The following is a 23,994-nucleotide window of genomic DNA, read 5'->3' on the forward strand; positions in this document are numbered from 1 at the left end:
TAATTCAATGTTTCTTATTTTTCTTTTCTATATTCAAACAACCTAAAAGTTATTCTATTTGTCATCCAATCCGTTTTTTTTTTATTTAATTTAATTATATATATATATATATATATATATATATATATATATATATATATATATATAAACGTATTATACCAATATAGAAAAGTATACAATTAATAATTTTATATAAAAATATTTTTTATTTAATTGTTAAATTATAATTTCTTTTATGATTATTTATGTTGATTAATCACATATTTTAAAATAGACATATTATGTTAATTTTGATTTGTATAAATACGATATTGATTCTTTTAGAATAATATTTTTTTCTTGTAAATACAATTTATGTGGAATAAATTTGTAATCTGAAGACGAATTTTTAAAAAATGTAATTAAATAAAAATATATTAAATGGTATACCATTTAACAAAAAAGATATCATTATAATTTGATCTATCTCAACATATATATTGAAAGCAAACATAGAAGGCATATTCGCTTCTGGCTTATCATGAAGATTTTTTTTGTTACGAATGACATTGCTTCAGTTGTAGGTACTGTAAGTAAGAGAATATATACATTATCAACATCAAAGAACTGTTGTTAATGCTCTTTCACAATTCTTAGTTCTTGTCATATTAACTTCTTTGTTAGCGGAAAATCAAAGTTTTGGATTGAGTTGTATCTGGTTAAATTATTCAAAAAAAAAAATTATAATAATTTTAGTCAGGTTTCAAATTTAATTCATAATCTGTAGAACACTTTGTTAGTTCTATGTTTTGGTTCATGTGAATCACTCTAGTAATTCAATAATACATGTATTATAAGTAAATTGCAGATTAATTTTCTGTACCAGTATATCTAAAAAACTTCCTTGGTTATGATTAGGATGAATAAATTATCCTTACATTTGCAAGTAAAATTTGTAAGTGTCTCTGGATCAATGCTTATATGTAGCATTATGACTCTATTTCTCTTTGGTGAAATTTAGTGTTTCAAACACAATACTGAGTTTGAGATCTTTATGGAAGAATCAAAATGTGTACCCTATTTGAACTAACCACTTATGTATCACAGTTTGTATGTAAGGAACTTCTATATCCAAAACTTAATCGAGGACAATTTAGATTCCTAATTGTTATTTATTCACATTATTAGTAATTAAATTAATTGGAAAATCACGTTGAGTAAGAAATAGTTAATAAACATTCAAGTATTGATTTCATGCCATAATTTTGCTTGAAATTTTAAGAGATACAACATGGCTTTAAACCCCTCCTGCCACAAAATCCAAGGAACTGAATTTTAACACAGATCAAGATAGAAGAAGAATAATCAGGTGTTTAATTTGCTTCACATCATAGTATGTATAATTATAAGATTAACAATTATAAAAACAAATATTCCTCTTACGAAATCAGGTCTCATTATAATTGATTTTTTGCTTACACTTTAATAATAATAATTTTTTATTATTTACTCAATGCAAATACATAGAAGGACGACATAAAAATATTATAACCCAGATCGTTCCACATTTAATGACGTTCAGTTCTAGTAGTTTTGATATATTGTAAACGTGATCTCTTAATAAAAAAAATTAAGTCTGTGAAGCTTAATTAGGGTAGGTTTGCAAAAAAAAATAAATCACTGACACTAAATTAAGACGAAATTGAATGGAGATGGGATAAAAATTAAGTGATTATGAGATAAAGATTTGTTGAGTTTGGGAACAATTTCAAATACCTAATCCCAAAAAAACCGAGTTACTCTCGTTTTGACTTAAACTTCAATATTCAAACTAACTCAATTTTATGATATTAATTTGCCTTAAGTTATAGTTCACTAAACAGACCTGGATACATAATTAAGAGATTATGTCCAGATTGTCTTTTACAAATATGTAATTAAATTATTAGTTTTTTGTTAATTTGAAAAAAACTTAAATATATATGAGATGTAGAAATTAAATGAGATTAGATAGTAGTTCTTAATTAATCACTTAAGTCTAACCCCATTGCCTTAATGTTTTGGACAAGTGTGAGTCTGTTAGAAATTTAAATGTAAATCTAAGTCTGAGATCGACTAGAAATGAGAAAGTAAAACACTATATAAACATAAAGACTCATAAATATATTGTTTTAAGGTTTTGGATTGAGAGTAGTGTCAATGCCTTATGTGATTAGACTTAGGTTTCATTAGTGTTATATCTCTTGAATAAAACATTCTCCACAAACCTAGCAGTTTCTTGGTTCTTGATTTCAGAAGTGGAAGGTAGGTATTTAGTTACTTCGTTCAGACTTTCTAAACCAATCCTATACCAAATAAAGAAGTTAAAAGATAAAACGAAAGAACTGCCCTAGTCTTCTTGCCCTAGTAACCAGGGATGCATGCTAATAATTCATGCATGATAAGAAATACACACATAAACACAGGCTAGTTGCACTTTTATTTAACCTTATGTTCATGAGTACATGCAACACCATCACCATGCACATATATATTCATGAACCACTTACAAGAACTAGCCATGAATGGGTGGAGTGCGAATATGGAAATAGTGGTGGCTGTTAAGGACTGGTCCTGAACCATTCCCATTGTTCTCATAACTCTCATTTATGTTATCACTATCATTGGCTTTGTTATCATTTGCACTTGCAGAACCCTTCATGGGCATGCCCTTTCGACCAAGACCAGTTTCACTCAGTAGATAACGTTTTCCGTTTGTTCTTTGCTCATCTTCCTCCTTCACTGCACCACCATGCAGCATGCTCACCATCATAATGAACCCTAACAAGAGTGCAACTGATAAGGTCCTCATGCTTCACAATTTCCCAAACTTAAACCTCTGTAAAAGCCATCAAAATTAAGTTAATGATGAAGTTGTACAAGCTATGTTAGCTATATTTTCATGCACAAGTAACAAAGTTACATAGTTTTATTGAAGTTTAAAGAAAAAATTAACCTAGTTATATATATAACCGTGAGTTATCAGAACCTAGTATAATTAACAAGAGTAAACTAAATTTAGAACATGGAAACATGATACACATAAGATGTTTTAGACAGTTAGTAGTACTAAGTGAGTACCAAGTTATATATGCTAAATGTTTGAAGAGTACGACGATTATGCTGCAAAATGTGGGAATTTATAGGTAGAGGCGATTGTTGTGACAGTAGTGTTGGAAAGAGGTAGATTGGTCCGAGAGGAAGCACTATAGATTGCGATGAAAATGAGTGGAGTTGCCACTAAATTCGTTCTACCACTTGGCAAGGCCACCAAAAATGAAATTATTGTTATGATCTTTAAGTAATGCAATTTATCGGTTTTTATGTTCAATTGTTCAATCATTAAAGGCAAAATTTCCGCTTCGTGATTAAATAATGGGAGACAAATTGCTATATTTTTGCTGTTCCAGGCACTGTGGCTAGTTGACTGGGAAATTGTAAGAACAATTAATCCGTGTGGTAATAAGGTTTAGTTTATGATATTTTGGATGGAAAAATAGTTGCTTAAAGAACATGGTACAAAACGTAGTTTTTAAACTGGTGTAATTAAATTAGTGAAGCACGGAAGCATAATTAGGAACAGATTTGTATAACGTAAAGTTTGATAGTGGTGAAAGAGGAGCCAAAAGAATGATGAGATGGTAAAGTTTGTTTCTGAATGACTTTTAATGGCATTGGTTGGAACTTCCCAAGGTCTTATAGCTTTCACATATTCAAGGTTGCTGATTCTGGATACAGGATATTCCTATATATTAAGATGATTTAGCCAAAAGAAATATCTATGTCTGGATTATTCCTCAATCTTTTGTCCAATATTTAGCAATGATATATTCAAGATTCATCTTGGTTTTCATCATATTTTCATTCCTGGTCGGGCTTTAATATATACAGTGAAAGGAAAACTCACTTCACTGGGTACCGGAAAAGGGATGCGTTCAAAATTTCACATTGACTAGAGATAAAGACAATTTCATAATATATAATTAAAGTGCAAACTTCATCTTACAAATTGATTTTGTAGGATTAAGTTATGCTTAAACTCCATTTCTAACAAAAATATTTGGAAAATTAAATGATTTATTTTCCATTGGTTGCTGTTTGGTCTAACCATTAAGATTGGATTCTGGTTTTCGAAATCTTCTCATAAGTTTGAAAATTTCCTTCTCATGTCAACAAGTACTGCTTTACACACAGTAATACTTTGACATAACAAATTTTTACTGGTTACCCTGTACCACACCTTTCACTTTTTATTTATAAATAATAAAGTTTAATTTTTTTATAACTATTTTACCCTTATCATCAACCAAAAAATCTTTTTCCTTTTCACACACAGAACCTGATAGTGCACCTTACTCTGAAAGTTACTTAACTGTTGTCATTTTCAAGATTTGTAATGGTTATCTTAACTGCAAACTAGAGGAATGATCTAGTCCTATGATGAGTAATACAACAAAATATGTATGAAAGAAGTATAAATTTCACATTACACTTCGATTTTGTGAATTAAACTTAGCCAAAATTTCAAAATAGTAAAATAATCTCACAGAATATCTGCATTTTCCCTACTATAAGTTTATTTGAGGGAGTAGGGGATGAGTTAATGTTCTGTACTTGAGTTAGTTTAAATATATATATATATATATATATATATATATATATATATATATATATATATATATATATATATATCAATTTCTGAATTTTTTGTCAATCATCTCTCTCAAACAAAATTAATTTTCTTAAATAAGAACATTGTTAAGAAATTTATTCAAGAAGGAGCATTTTTAAGAGTTTTTTTTTTTCTTTAATGAGAGTTACTAGGATTTTTTTTAATCTCTTATCTCTTTTGTTATTACCCTTCATCTTTGTTTTTTAAAATAAGCTTATATCAGTATATAAATTGTTTATCTTATCTAAAATATAACTTCTGGGTTTAAAAGTATTTACATATTATACATTTCATTTGCATAAAATACACATTTATCTTAAACATTGTAATGTTAAAATATTACTATATTAATAAGAACTAATTTACTCTCTTAATTTTTACTAAAGCAGATAATATCAGGAAATAATTGCACATGGCATCTTTCAGCCGAGATTAACTAGTTTTCAATTTTAAATACTTTTTTACGATTGTTTATAATCTAATTTTGTTTTAATTTTAACTAATGAAGAACATTTGTAACTTTATACTCTCGTGTCCTTATAAAATACGGATATTTTTTAAGGAAATTTTATTTCTTCTTATATGTTATTTCTTAAAATTTCAAAATAATATTATTATTTCAGTTATATTCTTTTTTCTGTGTCATTACATATTTAAAAATTTCAAAGAATATAAAGATAGTACAATAAGTAACTTAGTTAAAATTGCATTAACAATTTTTAAAATCAATACATACACTACAACTACAAGAAAATATTTTATTAACCATCAATTTTAGTAATCAAAAGTTATTAGTTATTACAGTGACCAATTTAAATACCAATCTACAAAATAAAAAATTATTGGTTACTAAAATTGTCACTATTATAAATAAAAAATATAATTAATCATTAAATTAGTTTCTAAAATTTAGCTATCAAGGTTTTAGCTACCAATAACAAAGGAAATTGGTCACTAAACATTAGTTACCAATGTTTTTGCTGCCAAAAGAATTGATTTCTAAATTAGTCTATATTAGTGATAATTTAGTGGCCAATTATAATTTTTTATTTATAATAGTAACTATTTTAATAACCAATAATTTTTTATTTTATAAATTAGTATCTAAATTGATCATTATAATGATTAACATTTTTTGTTACTAAAATGTTTTGTTAATAAAATATTTTATTATAGTGATAATATATAAATGGAAATAAACTTTATTTTATATTAAATGTGAATAGAAGAGATTCCGATAATGAGATATACAGTAAGTTCAAATCTTAATTAGGAAAAAAATATACTTGTGATATTATATTAAAGTAGTAAAAGTTATGTCTAATAATTTAATCTAGACTTTAATAAAGTTCTATTATGTAATTTATCCATTTGGATCTCCATCCATTTTGTATAATTTGAATATAAGAAACTTATAATAGAGCGAGTAATATTGTAAAGAAAAAATTGAAACAGATATAAGAGGGTATTAGACACAGTGACACTCCACACACATTGATGAACTTAAGTCATTTGCATTAATTATTCACATGTGCATTCACTAACTAACATTTCATAGAATAGAATACAGAGTTTGGAAATTTCAATTTCTTAAAATTAAACATACTCATTCGACATTAATGATTTAGCAATAATATTGAACAGGTAATAAAAAAATGATTTTAATAATAAAAATATATAATATTATAATTTTATGATGCTAAAAGTTAAATTAAAATAGATTCTTAACATTTAAATAAATATACAAAAGTTTGGATAAAATTTGTGTGTGTCATATAAATTGAACTTTTAATACCATTCACCTGTATTGATTATTTGTAAAGAATACAGAACTATTATATTTTTAGGTAGAGTAAATTTATGAAAAAATTAAAATTGAAATTTATCAATTTTGTTATCGTCTTTTATTATTATTATTATCAATTTAAACCAGTTTTTAAGCCATTTTACTGGTTTAAGTTATGTGTACCATCTATTTTACACCACAGTTAAACACCGTAGAAAACTAATTCGATCGAATTCTGCCAGAATAATAAACGCTGTAAAGAAAAAGTGTTAAGAACATGTAGTATTATGTAGTATTACGATTCTTTGTGTTATAAGATAAAGTAAATAATAATGAAAAAGAATAAAGAAAGAATACAGAATGACATAATGAAAAATAAATTTTTTATAATTTTATTGATAAAAAAAGTCTTTTTAATTATATATAGAATATGTAATTCATTAAGAATACCAATCAAATAGTTAATATCAAAAGATAATAAATTATATGAATATGAGTATCAATTATATCAATCCTACGAGTAATTTTATCAAATCAATAGAATATCACAATTAACATAGTAAAATGTTTTTAGATAAATTAAAAACTTGTATTTTACAATCATATAATCAACATTGACCATAAAATATTAAATAATAACCTTTTAAAATTATAAAACAAGTGTTATATTTAACTTATTTAATATAAATAATTGACTGAATTAATGAAATTCAATATCGTCGAAAAAATTACCAATTTAAGTAAATTATTCAATAAATTTGACAATGATTTAATATATTTTTAAACCAAAAACTGAATAAAGTTACAGATTAAAAATTTAGGATAAAAAAAATTGAGTAAACAGAAATTTAAAGACCAAAACTATCTATTATTAGAAATCAAGAAACTAAAATTAGAGAAAAACATTGAAAAAGGATATTGCGAATTTTATAAACAGAGAAACTAAATTTAGCATTAAAAAACTTATGCAAAATGGTATTCCACTTGCAGAGAACATGATCAATGAAGAGGAGGAAAGTGATCCCTATGTAGCTAGTTTTTCCACAATAGAATAGAACTATATAAATTACATTGAAAAATGGTTAATTAGATATTAATTTTGACTGGTTGGAACAAAAGCATTAGATTTAGCCGCGGATTCGGCCATTATGTTTTGTTCAGCCATGTTTCACACTTTGAGATGATACACAACATATCTTCTATTACCAATTAAATGACATCATTTATGTTTTTAATAATAAACTAGAGATTTTTTTTTATTGGAAGCGATATATACGGTAAAAATGATTTTGCAAATATTTAATAATCTTGTGGTTAATTTTGGTGAAATAAAATAATAAGTAAAAGTCATAATTTACATAGATAATGTTAAAATAATATGTCAACTTGAAAAGAAGTTGAGTAGAGCTTTTGAGACGTTTGAAAAATGTTTTATATGCGAATGGACGGACTAATGTGATAATCTCTTATTGTTTTTATTTTAACCTTTTATTAAAAAAAGTTAAATATTATTTTGGTCCTTTAACTTTCAATCAGTAATGAAACTTGGACAAAAAATATAAGGGAATCAAATAGACTTGTTATATATAATTTTTTTAGTTAGAAAAAAAGTTTTTCATCTTTTCTCTTCATTTCCTCTGTTTAAAATAAGCACACATAATAGTAGAATTAAAAAAAAATATTAGTATCATTCACTATTATATCATGCTATTATTTCATGATATCAAATCATGAATACCATTTTACAAAAGCCCTTCGTACCTTATCAATTTGATTTTGTGGTATTGTCAAATTTGAGGTCGTTTTTTTCGCTTTGTAATGAATTTTTAAATTCATTATATTATAACTTTAAGAACTTTAGATATTTGTTTTTTATTGTCTTAATTCTAGGTCTCATGAAATTTCTCAAGTTTAATGAACGTAAATGCATTTTTTCATCTTTATCACAAACCTACCTCTTTAAAAAAAGAATCAATCTTTTTACTTTTTATCATAACCTTTCTAAAATAAATTTATCATCTCTCGCCTGTCTGAAAAAAATAAAATTTATATTCACAAATCACAATTATCACAATGCAAAACATAACAAAACTCATACCACTTTAATTAAATAAGCAACATCGTATGAATTCAAAACTTAAAAAAAAAATTACCATAGGCAGCAAAAAACACAAAATTCCTAAATTTCACAATTAAGGATTATAATAATATGGGGAAAATTATAATTAGGGTTCATACCAATTTCATAAAAGAATCCCTAAAATTATAATTAGGGTTTTATTAATTTGGGATAAACTTAATTTGGGATAAACATTCTAAAAAGAATCATAAATTTAACATACATAAATCATAATAAAATACCCTTGATCCGAGAGATCATGCAATAATGTATACTTCAATCTCAATTTATGTGTTTTCCAATCTGTATTTCCCAATCTATCTCTTTGTATTTATTTCTCTTCACATACTTTCATCATAATTTACATGGTGAAAAGATCTTATAGCGAGAAAAAAAAAAATCTTAATTTCTTTTATAAATCAATGTCTCCATTAAATTTTTTTATTTTATCTTTTATTATAATTTTTCATAATATAAACTTAATATAAATAATATATAAATATAATTTAAAAAATATATAAATATATATAAAAAAATTAAAAAAAAATTGGGGGAGCCACGGCTCCCCCTGTCACCACATAGGTCCGCCCCTGCTTTCAGTGAAAATTAGAATTAGTCCCTCTCAGAAACTTTGACCCAATTAAGTCCTCCAATTTTACAAATGTTTGGATTGAGCTCTTTTAACAAAATTTTGTTAAATTTATTTGATGTTTCAAACGTATTTGAAGACCGTTTCTTAGCTAACATTGAAGCCGAAATATGTTAAGCAGGGTAAACAACTCAAATACTCTCATGAAGTGTTAAATAAACTTTAAAAAAATTAGTTAAAAGGACTGAATCCAAACATTTTTAAAATTGGAGCACTAAATTAGACCAAAGTTTCGAATAGAGACCGAATTCAATTTTCACCGAAAGTTAAAGACCAAAAATATATTTAACCCTTTATAAAATTAGCTTTCTCAAAATTTAAAAGTAAAAAAAATTTCGTCTGACGTATATTTAGCAAATGTATTACATTTGTCCTATGTCAATATTAATCATTTATTTATAAAAAATTTCCATACATTTTATATATTTGTTGTCTACCTTGTTAAACATAAATTCAGTGATGTGAATAATAACTTTTGTGTCAGTGATTATTTAAACATCTAGTCATAGTTATACAACACATTCTCATGTATCTCTCAATTCCTAAAAGACAATACTATACTAGGATTAACCTAACCAACTTTAAAATCAATTTTTAATATAACTTTCGAAAAATCTACATCAATTCTCTAATAAGAATAAAAAGTTCTTAAATGTTTATGTGTACTTTCTCAAAAAAAAAAAAAACTTGGACATATATCAGAACATTCCTAAAAAAAAATTACTAACAACGTTATATTTTATATAATGAACATGAAAAAGTTTTCAAATTACCATATAAATTTGTGAATGTTTACCAACGTCAATATTACCATTGAGAATTTTAATAATAATAAACTTGTCCATATATTAATCATTAAAATAATTATCTATCATATCAATCCATTAAATCTAAGAGGATTACCATGTTTTTGTACATTTCTCACTTTCCTAACTCTCCACATAACATAACACATAAAAGCTGCTTGACGAATATATTGAATTTAAGTAATTCCAATAAGCACATGCAAAATGAGAAGAAATAGAAATGCAATTAATTGACATTTAAAAGTAGTATCATTCAGGCAAAACAACAAACGTAAAAAATAAGAAAAATATTTTTTGATTACTAAATTTTAATAATTTTTTATTATATTTTTAAGTGATTTTTTATTTTTTCTATTTTTAATATTTCAAAACTTTTTGAAAAATAACATTTCATGTTATAAAAAAAGTTGTTAAAATTTAATAAAGTGTCAAAAAATAATTCTTAGTAAAATATGAAAAGGAAAAATATAAGCATTTGTTATGTGACGACAGTAGCTCAGTTTCCAATTCTCCACCTATATAAAGTTTAAAAAAAATGAAATTTCCCATAACACCGTTAAACTCCCGCCAATGAAAGAGAATCAAACACCACACAAGGTTTTCGCGCGTTCCGCAGAGAACCACCATGGCAGAACTAAGGATTTTCCGTCCAAGAGGTCTAACAAGGCACACGATTCATGAACCCTAACTTCTCACATCTCTCGTTTTTCTTTTCTGTTTTTAATTTTAGATTGAATTTCTCGGCACTCATTTCCTGTCGCCAGATTGCCGATAAAAGCTTGAATGCGGCATTTGCATCGGTTTCTGAAGATTCCGTGGATTTATCACCGTTCTCAGAGATCTCAGATACAATTCGCAACGAAGATCTCACAGTAAGTTCGAATCTCACTGTTTTGTTTTGTTTTCTCTCTTTTTTTTTTTTTTTTGCAATGCTTCTAGTGATGTTTCTTTGTCGCGTTCATGTCATACGAGTTGTGTGAGGAAAGATAATATAACTCTACCTAAAGTTCAGCTTATATATATCCATATTTTCAACGCAATTCTGGTCGTAATTGCAAAAATCTACTGGAATATTGGATTTATTAGGCATTTTTGTATCGATGGTGGAAACTTCATCTCATTTTAATGTTTTTAATATGTTTCAGACCTTCTTCTTGGAAGAACCTTCCTCGGTGACTTTGCTTCCATCTGATTTAACTCCTAAAAAACTGATTGACAAGACGGGAAGTATTAGCTCCACTAGTTGTACTGGTGCAGATGAAATAGACTGTTCTAAGTTTAATTCTGTGGAGGCTGAGATTACTGTGAATTTTCTCAGAAATGTTAAAACTGAGTTCCTCAATTCGGTTAATGCTGCTCCCCAACGTAGAATAGAGCTTTTAGATAGAATAATTGAATATGTCGTAAGCGATCTCCAAACCTATACCCTGCCAGAGGAGAGTGATCAGTTTGTTCATTTGATTTCAATGAAAAAGCGCATGTTGTTTCTGTTTACCTTCATTTGGGTAATTGGAGTATCAGCTGTTCTTTTCTTCACTTCAGATACTCGTAGCCCTTACAGAGGACCAAGGCCAACATGAATCATTATAGCAAAAAGGTTGATATGCTTTTAGATTACGGGGAAAAGTGGTAAGATTTTCAGTTATGTATCTAGTAAATGTATCTTTTTAACAGAAAATTCAGATGAAATTGATATAGCTCGTTCTTAGTCGTACACTTGACTTGAGGTACTTAGAAATGTAGAATTGCCCTGAAGTTGCATAGACTGCCATTGAAGTTGTAATAAATATACGTATGAATACCAGTATTTGTATGATGTGGTTGATTAATGCTGTTAGCTGAATATATCTGTGAAACTGTCTGGTTTACTTCAACCGATCCTTATAAAATCTTAATTTTACGCGTGGTTTGTGTTAATGCATTATAAAGGTTTTGTTCGTTGAGTTAAGCTCCCTGTATTGTCACGTTGTGAGCAATTCTAGAGGGAAAATTACAATATTCACTAAGAACAATGTCATTGGCAGTTTTATTTCGGAAGGGAACCAATTCAGCTGCAAATGGTATGACCTTGAAATGCTTTTCTTTGGTCATGGACTCGATGGATTTCACATGCTGGTGAGTTGAGGTTATTTTTACCCACCTTAGGTAAGGGCGTGTGCCAAATCCGGTTTTTAAAAATATGAACAGAACCGATTTAAATATGCAAACCTCTTTTCGAACCCTTTTTTTTGTATTTCGTATTGCAGCTCATTAGAAATTGTACTTATAGAAGTATGAACTTTAAGCCCAAGCTTTTTGAAGCTAACGGAAAGTTGACAAATAATTGTGTTTATGTGAATAAAAATTGAACCAAAGAACCTTTACTCAGCCAGCGAAAAGATCTGAAAATAGTTTGTATTTAGGTGGCATGTGCTTTATTTGAAGTTATAACTGCAAACAAATTAGTCTAGGTGCAGTTACTCGTACAGTGTTCACGGTCAAGTTTTATTGATCATCTCCTTACAGTTAGATAATGACGATAGTAATCAAGCGAGGCCACATACTGTTGATCAATTTAGATTCAAATACTTGTCCATTATTGAAGGAATAGATGAAAAACTCTATTGAACCATATGAAAGAGGAAGAACCTTACCCATAAACCAATAGATGGCTACGTTCTTAACTTTTTTGACATTTTTTCTTTTCTTCTTTCTGGAGTTGGTATTCGTTTCTATTTTGTATTTGGCGGTCTTGAGAATATGTATTCAAACATTGCTGCTTTATTTGACGATGTTATTATTATTCTTGCTTATAGTTAATGTCTTCATTCTCTCTTTCTCTCTGCTTTTGCGGGGCCTATCCTAAATTCCTTCAATTGATCGAAGAGCGGAATCAGCTGATCAAGACCTCACCAGGCCATTTCATATCCTCTGGCCCAGTACATGATAGTCTTATTCAGATCATGAGCAACATTTCGAAAACCCTGCATGACATTTTTTAATTCCAAGATCATTTACTCCGTTGAATTTAATGATAGGACCCGCAGCTTGAGAAACTAGCATAAATTTAACTAAACATTTTACCAAAACATAAAAAAAATGGGAGTTATTTATGAACTTATCTAAAATTTGCTTTAGTGGGTGCCACTCCCTGCCAGAATACTCGTCAATATCTACTGCGAAAACCGAATCCTAATTGTATTAATAAATCCTGACACGAGTAGTTGATCTACCACATGGTGTATTGATACATCTGAGTTCGAAAACATCATTGCCAGCATTTTTCATCCTGCATGATCTTGTCTAGTCTGTTTGAAACTTGGGGGAGGCTGGTTCGAATATCCTTGTGTACGTTTACCCTTTCTCCCTTCAATATTTGACCATCTATTCTGGATTTTATTTTTTTTATCAATGATTATATATATTTTGTTGGGAAAGGCCAGCTGGCATATCAATAATATATATTTTCCTTTCAATTTGTTAATCTGGCTTTGACTTTAGAATTTGTTCTTGGACTAGAAGATAGCATCATTTCAAAAGGAGAAGACAAATACATAAATTCAAACAACGGTGTTAATTGTTGGCCTGGAGTTGTTACAAAGTACGGAGAAAAATAATTAAGAAGCTAAAAAGTTCTGATGTCGTAAGGACCGCTGACGATGTTGGTCATAACTCATTAGTTACATTTTTTTTTTTATCGGGCAAGAGGGTTTAATTATGATAAAAGTCATTAATAGTTTATGAAATATAATTGCTTCTAATATATTCACGAGGTTGTTATCAACAGAAGCGATTGCTTGAGAAACGGCTTCAATTCACCTGTGTAATCCATGAATGCACTTTTCAAGCCAATGCATGTGAGAGTAAGATTTGGTGCATCCGCATCAGAAAAATTTGCACTAAAACACCACTTTATGTTGGAATTTTTTTAAACCGTTTCTTCTTTACCAAAACTCAGGGGAATGAGTGGCTGTTATTTACCACTGGGTCGTGCTAGGAGTATAATGATGTAGGAAAAGTAAATTTGATTCCCCAGCACTACACTACACTACACTACATCGAATTTAGTGCACATTCTTGTTTCTATGTTCACATGCATGCCACTCACACATAGTGATTGAGTGAGAACTCGAGATGGTACATGAATTCAATCGAGTTCAAATAGTGAATAAACAGTCTTCTATGGAAGTTATATAACTCCTGTGTCGCTCCCGTACTGTACGGTTATTCCTCTTTCGGGTAACAAAACTCCTGGAATAACATATAAATTTCATTATATATATTCTTGCCAAATCTTAAAAGGCTCCCAATCCAATGCATGCACATAATAATCTCTAAACTTAGTATTAAACACGTTTAACGTGGAACTATAGAGTTTACACATACCAAGTTGTCAACAATGGTGGTGTTTCATTAATTAGCTGTTGACATTGTCAGGATTTTTTTCCCATTTAATTTTGGTGCAATATCCTGAATCTGGTTCATCGTGCTCAAGTTTTTGTACATGCTCCTTGATAGATGTGAATTAAAATAATGATTAGATGCACGTTGTTGATCCATTTAGAATGATTTGAGTGAAGTGGATATTATTTAATTATCTGGGATTACCCTTGAGCACTTTGATTTAATGATGCTCCAGCCTTTCTTCATTGTGTCGCACAGAAGGGAGGCAACCTCTCTGGCACATCATGATGCCCAACAGTGATTTGGCATTATTCTAAGGTTTTCTTCTGTCATCTCTGTTGACGTACACATGGTATCTCTATACCCACATGGGTGAAAGGTGAAAAGAGTGTCAATTTCTTACCTCTCACTAATCTATCCACTTACCTTTTCTTATTATTTCTCTACAGTACGTTTATTTTTTTGAAAATTATGATTATCTTCTTTTAATTTTTTATGAAAATTAAAATTAGTTTTTTTTCTTAAATTTTAATTTAATTTAGCTTTTTAACTTTAAAAATATATATATTTAATTATTTTAACAAAATATTATTAAATTTATTTAATATTTTATGTCTCAAAATAATATTTGAGTTATTTACACTGTTTAATACATATTTATTTCAATGTTGATTAAGAAACTATTTTAAAATATATTTAAAATGTTAAATAAATATAATAAAAATTGATTAAAAAATTAAATTTATATATTTTTAAAATTAAAGAGACTAAATTAAATCAAAATTTGAAAGATGAAATAGTTTAATTTTTGATTAAAATTAAGAAATTAAAATGAATTTAACCTTTCAGCATCTTTACTTTTCATGAAATCAACGACATTTTATTCTCATCTATAATGTTGAGAAAACAATATTTAACTTTCAAAAGTCTGAAATTATTTTTTATGTTTATTGATACGTGACATTTTTTTTCTATACATGCATATCATTTAACTACTTTAAAATGAGTGTTAATGACTAAAAATAATAAAAATGACATTCGTTTTAAAAGATAAAAAATAATAGTTTAATTCTTTACAAAAAAGAAAAAATCACTAAATTAAAACTGAAACAATTTAGTTTGTTTGTGAGTTCAAAATGCATTTAAGTATAAAACATCTAGTTTCTAACCAACTTTACAATTTCTACAAGTGTAGCTGTCGCCACTGAACAGGAAAAAAAATATATGAAAACCATGGACCATGATATCCGCAATTGTGTTTATATGTGCAGCTAGCAGCCCTCACCTTTTACTTTTAACAACTATGAATGATTCACACCCACAACTTGTCATATTAAATTTTTAATCTAACACTTTTTTTTTTTTCACTTCCTTTTTTAGCACACTACGTCACTCGTTAATTAGATGAAAAAAAAAATCACATTTGATATTTGCATTCCCTCACAGCAGAATGTGCGATTAGGAACTGAAAGAAAATAAAAAAGCAAGAGAAGACACCATATTTTGTTTGTGACGGGTTAACAGTGAAATAATTGAGTAGTATATATCGATAAAATATTTGTGGCAGAGGGTGCATAAAAGGGGGTCCATTTCAGGTATGGTGGAGCATAACCATCCACAATCTGAAAGGAGTAAAACTCCAAAGCCAGAACCAAAACTCAAAGCATTGCCAAGTGCAGAAAAGTGCCACAACAAACCACATGCATATCTATCGCTTCTTTATTTTGGTGTTAGCAGATCATGAAACCCAATAATTAATCAATGCACGCAAATGAGAAGAAATAATTCTGGGGTCCTATGTTTTTGGTCAATAGGTGAAAGACAAATAGTGTCTTATGTCTCATGTTCTATTCCAAAGAGTGAAGAAATATGTTCGGATACTACTCAAATGAAATTTCATTCTGATTTTATCTTTAAAAATTAATTTCAAAATATTAGAGCTGTCAAAACGGATAACTCGGTTCGATCCGACTCAATTCACCACGGGTTGATGATTTAGTGAGTCAATCCAAATCGGTTCACTTTTTAGCGAGTCAAAAAAATTCGAACCCGACCCAACCCACCACTTGACGGGTTAAACGGGTTGGCTGACGAATTCACTTAATTATAAAAAATACAATTTTTTATTTTTTTCGTCAAAATTAAATTATAATTTTAATTAAAATCTAAATAAACTTTAATACGATCCAAATACAAACTAAAATAAAAAAATACAAATTATTTATATATTAATTAAAAAAACTAACATGAACAAATATAAAATCTCAATTAATAAAAAAAATACTTGTATAATATTTTATCCGAGAATATAAAGAAAACAATGAATCTTATAAGACTTATCGGGTATATTAAACATAATAAAAGGTAAAAATTGTTATGACTTGTATTAAGGTTTGATAAGAAGTTGAAAGGGTGGTGTAATGTAATGATGGAAACAAAGGTTGGTGGATGATTCACTATTTTCGAGGCAGCAGAAACGACATATTTTGAAAGCAGAATAACGCATTGCTTTCATTTTACGGAAGTTGACAACGTAAATAAATGCAAAAAAGGTGTAAGATGTGAAGAGAGACAACAACCACCGAATTCAGGAACGCACACAAAAATCTCAGAATGTCTCTGGTTAGGCTGTTCAAGTAACATGCCTTTGTGTTTCGATTTCATTTCATTCAAATCACTTCATCATTCAGATTACTATTTCATTCAAATAGTAATGTTAGTTCATCTTTTTTCTCAGTAATTTCTCTCTTTCTCTCTCTTTTATATATATATATATATATATGTATAAAGTTCTGAAAACTAAATGAATGAGTGGAAATTCATAATAGCTTTGTGAAGACAAATATCCTTTGGATGTGATTTGGAGGACTGAGTTGGGTCCATGTATGCTGCCATACCTTTTAGGGAAGTTACAAAAACACAAAAATGTTAGGTTTACCAAAACAAAACTTCTTCAAATTTATGTGTACCCACATGTTACCAAGTTTCTTGCACATAAACATACTCACAAAATACAATTATTTTCCTCACATAATAACGTTTTTATGTTGGTCGCTTTGAAACAAACGTAAAATGTAATTTTAAAAGTATTGAAGATCCATTAAATGGGTAAATTCTTCTGGATTTAGAAAAATAAATGCTATTAGCCTTTTTAGAGGTATTAGTTTTTATTTTAAGCAGATTAACTATGTTGTCTGGGCTTCACTGAGAATGAAAATCAATTCAAGTTTTCTTACATGTTCCCAAGTATTAATCCATTAAGTAACATCAAATTTTATAATATCTTTTTTGTTTTTGTCCGTAAAAAATAGTCTTTTACATTGTATTATCTTGTTCTAAATTAGCCTTTGGTCTAATACTAACTTCCACCATCCTTCTTCGTTCATAAGTTTCTGCTTAAAGTTTACAAAGTTTATTAATTCATTTTCGCGAAAGTTGACATTTATCTTTTTATAAATGTTTATAAAGAAAGATATTGAAACAGTACCGGGAAGAAGAAAAAAGTGGTATTTTTTGAATTATAAAGAATTAACTTGTGACCTAAGGAATTGTTCTAGCTAATAGATAAAATTTAATCAATTAGAACATCTAATTTTATTTATTCTCTTATCTCCTCAACTTTTAGGTTGCCTTTTGCCTTTATTATCTCAAAACACATTATTTACTCTTATAAACACTTCACCCTTATTATGTGATTCTTTCTTTTTTTCACTAATCATCGCAATAAATGTCACGATTCATCGTGAGCTTCTCCATCATTATTTGATTGGTTGTAAGCCTAACACCTTGGACTTACCATCACATAACTTCCTTAACCTTAACTTTTTAAAGTGTGTGAGGCTTTAAAGATATATGACTATCTTAATCCAATTGATTTTGAGTTTATTTAGCACAATGGAATTGAGTCTAACACTACATGACCTATTTAACCTTAGAATCATAAAGCGTAAAACTAAATAATTTTCATCAACTCAAATGATATATCTTTCATTATGAGTCCAACAATGTTAGGTCTCCAAAAAGAATTACTAGGATCCATGACGACCTTAATACCATATATATTTGTAATATTTGAGAATATAAAACATTAAAATTTTTCCTACTCATTGCTCATTATCAACTCCTTTTTATTTCTTAAGAGTATAATTCTCTCATTGGTTTTTAGACAATATGTTTTATTCCTTAGGGGATCTTGCTCCTATTAGATTTTAGGATAATTTTTTTATTCCTTAGGAGATTGGTTGCTCGCATCAAATTTTTACTCATTTTTATTTCCTTCGAGACTGGTTGCTCTAATCAAATTTTAGGTGATCTTATTTATTTTTCAGGAGACAGGTTATTCTCATAAGATTTTAGGATGTCTTCTTTATTTCTAAGGAAACAGGTTGCTCCCATCAAATTTTTACTCCTTTTTATTTCTTAAGAGATCGATTATTCTCATCAAGATTATTCTCATCAAATTTTATGAAATCTTCCTTATTTTTTAGGACACTAATTGCTATCATAATAAATGTGGTGTTTTATCAAGAGTTTCCTATCAGTAGCGTAATCGGTTGCCTAATTGGTTTTATAGGCATAACACCGCATGCTTACGAATATTTAGGAAATTAAAATGGTCGGATAAGCAAAAGAATTCCAATAAAGATATTTGCAATTCTGTTTATTTTGGAGATAGGAAGAAGAAAGAAAAAAAAAAAAAAAAAGCGGAGACAATCTAACGTGAAAAAGCATAAGTCGCAATAATCCATCACAACAACACCACTTAATGGATTGTAATACTTTATTAGACAACACCTTAAACAATACATAACAAAAGAATCAAAGTTATATGACTTTTTTCATGCCTCAAACAATTTAATCTTGATTATCGTTGCGAGCTTAGAGTGATGTTAATTGCATTCGTAAACGCAAAGAAAAATGGTAGTTGTACAGTATGGCCTACCATCGGTCAGGCGGACCAAGGACCATCGGTCAGGCGGATCCTCTTTTATGAAGACAACCGACAGGACGCACGACCCATCGGTCGGGCGGCCACACCAAAACCTAGATCAATAATCAGGTTTAAAACGTAATTGGGCCATGATTAAGAAACCCTAATCACAGGCCCAAACCAAAAACTATAAATAGAAACCCAAGGTAAGTTGTTAAGGACCTTTAACTCGCATTTTATTACAGCATTTACTGCTATCTACTGATCGGTCTTAAACTGACTTAAGCATCGGAGCCTTTTAGACAGGTACCCCGATCGCCCGACCAAGCGAACGGGAGGAGAGCCGAGCTACGGAGCGAAATGCAGGACCTAGATGTTAACTGTGGGCAAATCCGAGAAGATCTTGACTGGACGACCGAGCAACAAGAGAAAGAACTGTATAAGCTCGCTAAGGAGGACGTCAGACAAGAGGAGAAAAAAGGTAATTTGAGTGTTGATTGTAGGTGCTTGGTCCCTACACCCGAAACAGTAGTTTGTAAACAGCTGGTAGAGTTTTATAAAGAAGTGTTTAAATGAAGATTTATTTTGGGAAAATAGAAAAGAAGTAGAAGAAAAGAAGAGTTTTCATTTAAAAAGAAGAAGTGTGTGGTATTGAAAAAAGGAAGCACTTTTACGAGGGTTTAGGAAGTGAAGCAAGGCCCAATAGAAGAAAACCCAAAAACGAAGAAGGATGATTAAGAAGGTTAATTAATAAGGAATGAATGAAGAAAAAGAAAAAGAAAAAGAAAATGGTTTATATAAGGCTTCATTCTCTCTCTCTACCTTGAACAGACGCAGAGGAAGGGAGTGAAGGGACACCTCACCCACCCAAACACCAAAACAAACACCATCGATTCATTCATTCATTTCTAAAAGTTGAGTCTGTGTTAGATTGCATTGCATTACAATTACAATACATCTATCTATATATATATATATACCCTTCAAACCTCAAACCCCACTCCTCTCACTTCTAGAATCTACGCATAATTTCTTCACTCTTTCATCGGAATCTTCGCACATCCATCTGAATCCAACAATTTCCCAGAAATAGAAACCCTTTTCTAACATCGTCCCAGATGTCCTCCTCTCTCATGCCAAACCCAACCGATCGCACGCGTGACTCTCACCGCCCAAAGAAGAAGAAATCCCCCGCCAAGCCCCAACCCCACGCCAGATGGAAAACCCACGCGCAGCAGAACCTCTATTCCTCCAAGCTCCGCCAGGCAATCGCGCGTGTCAACATCTCCGCCGACGCGCCCCGCCGTGGCAGGGCCGTCCGCGAGGCCGCCGACAGAGTCCTCGCCGTCGCCGCCCGCGGGAGGACGCGCTGGAGCCGCGCCATCCTCACCAACCGCCTCAAGCTCAAGTTCAGGAAGACACCGCACAGGCGACACAAGGTGGCGCTCGGCCCGCCCCGCCCCAAGAAGCCCCGCTTCAGCGTCCTCCGCCTCAAGGGAAAAACCCTTCCCGCCGTTCAGCGCAGAGTTAGAGTCCTCGGCCGGTTGGTTCCCGGTTGCAGAAAAGAGCCGCTCCCGATCATTCTCGAAGAGGCCATCGATTACATACCCGCGCTCGAGATGCAGGTTCGCGCCATGGCGGATCTCGCTCAATTACTCCTCGGCTCCTCCTCTTCCTCTTCCTCTTCCTCCGCCGCCGCCGCATCCACCTCCGCGCCGCCGAGTTGATCCACCTTCCGGCGCCTGTGCCACGTGTCATATATTTCTCTCTCTCGATTTTTGTTATCATTTGCCTCGTTTTCACCCTCAGTCGTCTCGGCTTATGTTAATTGTCCAGTACATACATATTATATCTTCCTCTATTTTCCTTTTTTTTTTTTTTTCAATTTTACCTTTTTCTCCAATTCAATCTCAATACCTAATTAGCTTGCGACGTTCATGAGAAAATCACCTACCGGACAAGAATGATTTAGAGGTCTCGTGAATCTTGGTTGTTGCTCTGTTTTGATTCCTAAAAAACATAAAAACATTTATTTATATATATATATATATATATATATATATATATATATATATATATATCAATCATTTTTTGTCGAAATCAAGTGGTGGATTGATAAAAGAACAGGATGTTGATGTGATGATGAAGGTGATGATGATGATGAAGAAGTAGGTGGTAGATTAGAGTTACGCAGCCTACAATCGGAACTATCCTACCGTTGAGGGTAATAACCAATTAATGGAAATGATGTCTGTTAAGGTAAGGAATTCACGGCGTGCAGTGTTAGTAGCAAGGTTTGAAAATTGTCTGACGAGACGGTCGAGTTTTCATTGCGAAATTAATTATTGTGAGAAAATTACGGCAAAGTATAAATGTGTGTTGAGAAATAACTTAAGATAATATGTATTAAAATTTGAAAATATAGTGATAGAGGTTTTGGTAGGTTGTGTTGTGCGTGATGGGCAGGTGCAGCAGCAGCGGTGGAACAAAAATGGGGTGCGACAGCTTTTTCTTAATGGGTGTGGTTTTGCGATACTGAAGTTGTGGAAAGAGTTTTATGTGACTAAGTAAGCAATGGCATGGTGCAGGATAAGTTAGCCGTTAGTTACCCCGTTGGAAAGGGAGTTTGTGTCATCGAAATTGCATAGCTAACTGCACTTGTCTAAAGTTTTTGCCGAAAGTGCCAAAAAACATGCTTATTCGACACATTACTATGGTCCCATGTGGCTTGTCCCCCACCTCGTACGACCCTGCTGACATTTTTACATCACTCTCTCTCTCTCTCTCTTTCTCCTTCTCTTCCACAACCCCACTGATATTATTAACCTTTACCGGCCAAAACCTTCACTTCCTTCCCTCATCACAAATAATAAACTCATGAATTTAGTAGGCGTATCTGAGAAGCTGCAGAGGTTAATACTTCACATGGGGGCAAATGTCCTGGCCCACTAACGGGTCGACACGTGTCCACTCTGTTTTGAGTCTGAGACCAAAAAAGTGCCCCCTCTCACTTTCGGTGGCAGCGAGAGCACACGAGTGCCTGAGTTTGATCGCTATCAATAGTAGTGGCTCATCCTCCTCCTAGACCCCCATTTCAGGATCATCATTCATGAACAAAAATGGCTCACAAAAAAGCAGGGCATGGCTTCATTATTGAACCACAGGACCACCCACAACACAACCCAACCCAACCCAACCCTTTAACATTTGCTGCTACCTTCCTTTAAAGTTCATCACGTGATGCTTCCACTTATTTATTTCATTTTTTTCAGTAATCAGTGACCAGAATTCAATACCTCCCATGTGCCTATTCAATTTTGCTTTTTACATCATGCCAGGGTCTCCCAATTGGGGATTCTGACAACACCCAAAAAACATGCAAAAGGAGGACCAAATCTGCTTCTTTTATTATTTTTTTATTAAACAAATCCAATATAAATACAAGCCCTTGGTTTGGTTCTGGTGTGTCTGTCAACATCCTGCGCCATTGTCTTCTAAAAAACTTGACTATTTTCAAACAACTCGCAATGGTCATTGGTCCTGGTAACACAGATGTTAGCATCACGGCTAAAACAGATTCAAGAAAGGGGAAAAAAGTGAATAACAAATTAACAAATTTATTCCCTTTGTGTTCTTGTCCTCTCCTTTGCTCATTAGTTTCTCCTAAAAATGTTTCTTCTGACAAAGATATTCTCGATTAATTTACCCCGGAATGAACCAATACTTTATTCCACGCAATTCTCTTCTCTTCATACGCTCTCACTTTTCAACTTTCATCAAATGCTTTCGTCTCATTATGCTGTAAAGGAAAAGGACAAGGGATCTCATGTTCGCCTCTTATAATAATACCACTCAAAACCAACCCGATTCCTATTTCTCTCATGCCACACAAAAACATTTGTTAAGAGGTAAGAACCCTCGTTAAGCAATTTTTTCCCTTCAACTTTCAACAACCTCTATTTGTTTAACACTTGGTAAGCACCATATCATATTCCAAATTTTGCTTCATATAGTTTTACACGTGATCAATAATTCATATCTCGTGAAAAAGATGGCCAGATAAGGAATAGACATCATGATTGGAGTCGCATTAGTTGTATAAGAGAAAATTATATGAAGCTGCTTATTATATAATCCAAAAATCATTACCAGAATTAATACTACATTTTGAAAATGACCTCATTATTTAATTTCATCCGTTTTTTAGACAAAAACTCATGTCATGTTTGGATTTTAATGCACCTTTATTCTCACAATTCATTCACCCATCTTCTCCTATTCTTTCATTTGCTTTCATATATCATTAAACTAATTATGGTTGTGTGCACGTTAATATATTGCTTATTGCTTTGGTATCTTTTATAAAAACAAAGTTCCAACATCATAGTCATCTACTAAAATATGGATTTTTTTTAGTGAAGACTTCTCTTGACATTTTGTCAATCCAAATGTTACAAAAGCTTATTGGATAGTGTCTCATGTGTTGCTTTCTTTTCTAAGTGCGTTGTTATTAGTTGCTAGTTGCGTAACAAATTCACTTCCTTTTTTACACAATGTGTACTTTTATATATATATATATAATTCTTGTATATAAATTGGGACAATCAAATTATTATTTTAATATATATTTC

The 23,994-nt window shown here is 30.7% G+C and overlaps 2 protein-coding genes across 2 annotated transcripts; both read left to right on the forward strand.

Annotated features, from left to right (window-relative positions):
* Positions 1-10,596: 10,596 nt before the first annotated feature.
* Positions 10,597-11,865, forward strand: LOC114186617 (protein SINE3). Its single transcript, XM_028074572.1, has 2 exons — positions 10,597-10,922; positions 11,196-11,865. The coding sequence occupies exons 1-2, from the start codon at positions 10,728-10,730 to the stop codon at positions 11,628-11,630; spliced, it is 630 nt and encodes a 209-aa protein (XP_027930373.1). The 5' UTR covers positions 10,597-10,727; the 3' UTR covers positions 11,631-11,865.
* An 8,293-nt stretch (positions 11,866-20,158) lies between these two features.
* LOC114187104 (transcription factor bHLH148-like) lies at positions 20,159-21,330 on the forward strand. The gene has a single exon (XM_028075235.1). It carries the CDS (start codon positions 20,482-20,484, stop codon positions 21,088-21,090), a length of 609 nt encoding a protein of 202 aa, XP_027931036.1. The 5' UTR covers positions 20,159-20,481; the 3' UTR covers positions 21,091-21,330.
* The last annotated feature ends 2,664 nt before the right edge of the window (positions 21,331-23,994 follow it).

This window comes from Vigna unguiculata, chromosome 6 (genome assembly GCF_004118075.2).
Source record: "Vigna unguiculata cultivar IT97K-499-35 chromosome 6, ASM411807v1, whole genome shotgun sequence".
In the NCBI taxonomy this organism is placed as follows: domain Eukaryota; kingdom Viridiplantae; phylum Streptophyta; class Magnoliopsida; order Fabales; family Fabaceae; genus Vigna; species Vigna unguiculata.

What these genes read in the sequence shown, in the direction of transcription:
- LOC114186617 (XM_028074572.1), top strand. Translation starts at nt 10,728, where the DNA reads ATGAACCCTAACTTCTCACATCTCTCGTTTTTCTTTTCTGTTTTTAAT. An exon ending in TTCGCAACGAAGATCTCACA is followed by an intron (nt 10,923 to 11,195) that starts GTAAGTTCGAAT and finishes AATATGTTTCAG; the next exon opens with ACCTTCTTCTTGGAAGAACC.
- LOC114187104 (XM_028075235.1), top strand. Translation starts at nt 20,482, where the DNA reads ATGTCCTCCTCTCTCATGCCAAACCCAACCGATCGCACGCGTGACTCT.